Source organism: Olea europaea, unplaced genomic scaffold (genome assembly GCF_002742605.1).
Source record: "Olea europaea var. sylvestris unplaced genomic scaffold, O_europaea_v1 scaffold2101, whole genome shotgun sequence".
NCBI lineage: Eukaryota > Viridiplantae > Streptophyta > Magnoliopsida > Lamiales > Oleaceae > Olea > Olea europaea.
Genome location: NW_019238950.1, coordinates 27,999 through 33,141, shown reverse-complemented (window position 1 = coordinate 33,141; position 5,143 = coordinate 27,999). Strand labels below are relative to the sequence as shown.

At 34.5% G+C, this 5,143-nt stretch overlaps 1 protein-coding gene across 1 annotated transcript; it reads left to right on the top strand.

Annotated features, from left to right (window-relative positions):
- Positions 1-3,120: 3,120 nt before the first annotated feature.
- Positions 3,121-5,143, top strand: LOC111380153. The gene is made up of 5 exons (XM_023003639.1): positions 3,121-3,484; positions 3,541-3,642; positions 3,736-4,049; positions 4,145-4,402; positions 4,709-5,143. The coding sequence occupies exons 1-5, from the start codon at positions 3,121-3,123 to the stop codon at positions 5,141-5,143; spliced, it is 1,473 nt and encodes a 490-aa protein (XP_022859407.1).

The window sequence follows — 5,143 nt, the reverse complement described above, 5'->3', positions numbered from 1 at the left end:
TTACATGACGATATAGAATTTTTAAATCAATTACAACAAAAAAAATCAGATATTTATTTATTTGATCAACTTGTAATTAAAATTATAAGACAATTGTCAAAATAGAAATTAATAATAAAAAAATTCGTAAAACAGTCGACTGTGGATTGTTTTACAGCTGACAGTCGTCTGTTTTAAGCCGACAGTCGGCTTAAACAACCAACTGCCAATCGGCTATTAATTTGAAACAGTCGACTGTCACGTCGGCTGTTTAACAATCAACTAACAGTCAACAGTCGGTCGTTAGACAGTCGGCTGTCTGCTATCTAACAGTTTTCGTTAACATCCCACAGTTGATTGCCAGACTGTTTATTTTGCGTATGACTTTTTATTTTTCTATTGTTCTAAAGAAAAAAATTATAGATGTGTTAAAAAAAAATTATACGAACTACTGTGTTATTTAACTACTCAAACGTACACTAATTTACTGAAATCGAAATTAAGCATGTATAAATATACTTACCAATTTGAAGTAATTAATCTGAAAAAAATTATGGTTTCAGCGTTTGAAAGTTTGTTGATATTTTAAGGTTCAAGCAGATGAAAAATAAGAGTTTTTCTGTGTTCGAAACTTGTTCTGCAGTTTTATAAGTGGGAAAGTGTTTGGTTTTCAATTATTAATTAAAAGGGTAATAATGTATTTTAAACTATCCAATATTTTGTAATTATATAATATATTTAAGGGCATCTTTGTCTTTTACCATTTAAGAGGTTAATGTGAAAATTTTCAAGCTTTTAAAAGTCAAAGTGAAAATAAGAACCTTTAACTAGGTCAATTTTAAAAGTGCCCTCATAATAAGTCATGATACTCAATGGACATTTCAATTATTAAGGTCAAATAAAAAGACAAAACATAAAAAGAAAAGAGGAATAAAAAAAATAACAAAAGTGAAAAATGAAAAAATCCCAGCCACCAAAAACAATCGCAACCCACCCGCATTCAACTTCTACCACTCCAATCCCAAAATGATTTCATCATGCCATGCTTATTTTTTGGGATCTGCGGTGTTATTTTTAAAGGTTATAGGTATATCACATAAATTTTTGGAAGATTAAGGATCATATGCACTATTATACCAAATTTGTATGACATAATTTTGGAACTTTTTATATACTCTCCCCTTTGTTCCATAAAGATAATCATATTTCAATTTTCACACAGATTAAGAAAATTTAATTAATATAGTTGAAATAATAAATTTTACTATCATTTTTTCTAATATATCCCTACATTAATGCAATCAATATTCAAAATAATTAAATTATACATGCAATATTCAAGGTAATTAAACTCTAACTTTGTGATAACAAAGCACATTAAATATGGACATATTAGGAAAATAGTATATTAACTACACTATCAAATAAGAAATAGGACCATAATTTAGGACAAACGAAAAAGGAAAACATGACCATCTTTATGGGATGAATGGAGTAATTTTTTTAGTATTTGAACAATTAGTTACCGTAAGTTGAAGAAATATATTTTATTTAGGGAAAAATTCATATGTAAGGTATATAGTTAACACCAATTCACAATTGAGGTATAAAAAGTAAGTATTCAAATCTCAGGTTTGTATATATATATATATATATATTCTGTTACGTAGTTTTCCTATAATCCCGCGTAGTTTTCATCAATAAAAGGGCTCTATCACTACAAAATCCTCATCAAAAATAAAACCTCCAGTGTAATTTCAATCCAGACACTGTAGAACCCTAATTTAGCCGTCGAAGAAGAGAAAATCAGGTAATTGTGTATACGCCATTCAAATGTGAAATGATTGATGTCATCGACATTGATATTTTCGTGTCACAGATTTGGAATCGGCTTGGAGAAATTGACGTTTTCGCATAACAGAAATCAATCAAGGTATTGGTCCAATTATTGCACTGCTAGTTTTTCATATTTAGCATCATCAAATAAGATCCGAATTTCTTCAATACGTAAATTTCCAGCGATCGTATCTATCATGGCCACATATGTCTCAAATTCAATAATATTGTGCAGTAGGACATGAACAACATGCATGATATGTGACTTAATTGAGTATAACCGGTCTTATACAAGTGTAGCATCGATTGTGGATGTCTATGACCACTAAAACAAATGTAGCAGATTGTAACAACATCAAACATAAGATGTGAACAGCGTATGTGACCTTTCTGATTTACACTGGAAGACGAAGAAACAGAGGATTCATTGTGGACGATTAAATGTGACCTCTGTGAAAAAAATATAACCTCCATTTGTTTTCAATTATCTGTAAGATATGTTATATTTGCACTGATCATACCCGTGTGTGACCTATTCTGATATTTGACCAAAATATGACCACTCGACACAACAGTATCCGTACGCATGTCACGTATGTGAACGTGTGAGCAAATTGGAGAAGGGATTGAAACCAATTTTATCCATGAGATGTGACCTGTGTGTCACCAAATGTGACCTACTTTTTGAGTGTTATATGTGACTTCATGTTATTGCATAAATTCTTATATAAAACTGTATGCACAATATTAAATTAACCATCGAGAATGTGAGGATTTGAAATTCAATTTTGCAGAAATGGTGTACTGCACGTATGTTTGTTGCATGGATCTCAGTCAGCGTTGGCGTTGGTAGACCGTAGATGCAGTTATATAAACCTTGTAAACACGATTATGTTAAAGTTTAGCTTGGATCCGACCAAGGTAGCAGTATCATTGAAGTAAATACTCAACAACGATTTGCCAGCAATCAGGATAAAAAATGACAGCAACGTGCTTGCATACATTCTGCTGAAAGAAGTCGATCGTGATCCAGCTAAATACTCATTAATCATTGACATAATTGATGCAGCAATAGAGTACCCGTCTGACATGGTCATAGATAATGCTTATCGTAACAGAGAGTTTTATACATTGCAGGATGTGGCCACAGAAATTCGCGAAGCATCAAGTAAACATGTAAGTCACATTTGTGACAATGAAGTCACGATTATTTCCATAGCAGATGCTATTGAGGTCGAAGAAGGAAGGATTTTCCGTGATAAGGATATTTTAAAATTGAGCCTATCCTTTTTTGCCATATGAAACATGTTTGAGTTTATGGTTGAACAATCCGACAAGAAAGAATATGTGGTTGGGTGTTCTCAGGAAGGATGTACTTGGTTATGCCAATCGTCAAAATGGGGTAAAACGAATCTATTTAATATTCGAAAGATTGATAGTCACACATGTGCATCAAATGTGGTGTTGGGGTCACACAGACAAGTATCAGCTGCAGTTGTGTCATCTAGCATCAAGTACAAGTACACATCGGCTGGCACCATATACACACCAAAGGACATATGCAGTGATATGCTACATACTTTTGGAGTATATTTGAATTACTCAAAAGCTTGGAGATCCCGTGAACAAACATTGAAGATGATTAGGGATGATCCGACGGAATCATTCGGTAGGATATTAAGCTTCTTCTATATGGTTCGACAAAAAATCCTGGTATGGTCACAGAGTTGGAGGTCGATAGTCACAATAGGTTCAAGTATTGTTTTATGGCACTCGGTGCATCAATACGAGGGTGGCAACATTGTAGGCCCATAATTGTCGTTGACGGTACTTATTTGAATGGTCATTACGGAGGTACCCAATTCACAACATGTACACAGGATGCAAATAATGTCATATTTGTTCTTGCTTTTGGAGTAGGGGATAATGAGAACGACAAATCTTGGATATGGTTTTTAGAGAAACTGAAGAATGCATATGGGTACAGAGAAGGATTGTGCTTTGTATCGGACCATCATGGCAATATAAAGAAAGCAATAGAACAGGTGTATTCGGGAAGTTGCCATGGTATCTGCTCGTACCATTTGCTGCAGAATCTAAAATCATATTATGGGAAATCAGGAAAAAATATTATGCAGGCTTTCAATTCGGCTATCCGCGCTTACACATTAGAAGAATTTGAATACAACATGCAACAACCGGACGCAATGAATGATAAGATTCGTGATTACCTGGTACTGTACTGACTACAGCACTCCATTGTCACATGAAGTGAAGTGATCACATATATCCTTTTACACTATTCTCATACTACGATATATTTTGGCAGGATGAAGTAAGCCCTGAAAAGTGGTCACGAATACATATGCCGGCAAACAGATATTCTACAATGATATCAAACATAGTAAACGCGGTCACAAAGGCAACTAAGAATTACCCCATTGTATTCTTGCTGGAGTCATTGCGACAAATAGTACAAAATTGGTTCTATAAACGGAGAGACGAAGCGCGTGGAACTTTCACGATGTTGACTAGCAAGTTCGAGAATGTCATGAGGAGAATAAGTTCAGAACTAAGGAACTTGAGGGTAACTTTCTTATGTATCCTAAAGTTTGTGTATGTAGACTAAACAGAAATATGCATGTGATTATATCATAGGTGTTTATGACATGGAATGTACGTATGTGATTATGTGTCCAAATATTAATTGCATGTGACCAGCAATTTACGTATGTGACGTTGTGTACTTTGTTTGTGGTGCTATATAATTTGTATGCTAATGCTAAACCTGTGACCTGAACATACCATTGTGCACTGAAATATAAATGTCCGTGACCTATTCTTTTTTGAGTTTAAACTGACACATACCATTGGTGCTACTACACTCTCACAGGTATCTCCTTCCAACCAAACAGTGTTCTCCGTGAGCGATGAAAGGTCAATATTTGTTGTTGACATTGAGCAATGTACATGCACTTGCAGGATGCTGCAGGTCGATCTGATGCCTTGTTCACATGCATTGGTTGTAATCGCACATATGAAAAGGGATGCATATTCTTACTGTTCTTATTGTTACACAAAGGATGCATATGTAAATGCTTACGAAAGTTTGGTATATCCTGTTGGAAATCCAGACGAATGGAGAGTGCCCAATGAAGTAAAATTTCAAATTGTTTTAGCTCCTAATCAGAAGCGGAGTTCTAGAAGACCTACTGAGAAGAGGAAGAGATCATCTAGGGAAGGAAAACCAAAAATAAGATGTGGATGTTGTGGTGCACATGGTCACAACCATAGGAGATGTTTCGTCCCATTAAGTAAGAAAGGTTGA

What these genes read in the sequence shown, in the direction of transcription:
- LOC111380153 (XM_023003639.1), top strand. Translation starts at nt 3,121, where the DNA reads ATGTTTGAGTTTATGGTTGAACAATCCGACAAGAAAGAATATGTGGTT. An exon ending in TGATCCGACGGAATCATTCG is followed by an intron (nt 3,485 to 3,540) that starts GTAGGATATTAA and finishes GTATGGTCACAG; the next exon opens with AGTTGGAGGTCGATAGTCAC. An exon ending in ATAAGATTCGTGATTACCTG is followed by an intron (nt 4,050 to 4,144) that starts GTACTGTACTGA and finishes ATATTTTGGCAG; the next exon opens with GATGAAGTAAGCCCTGAAAA.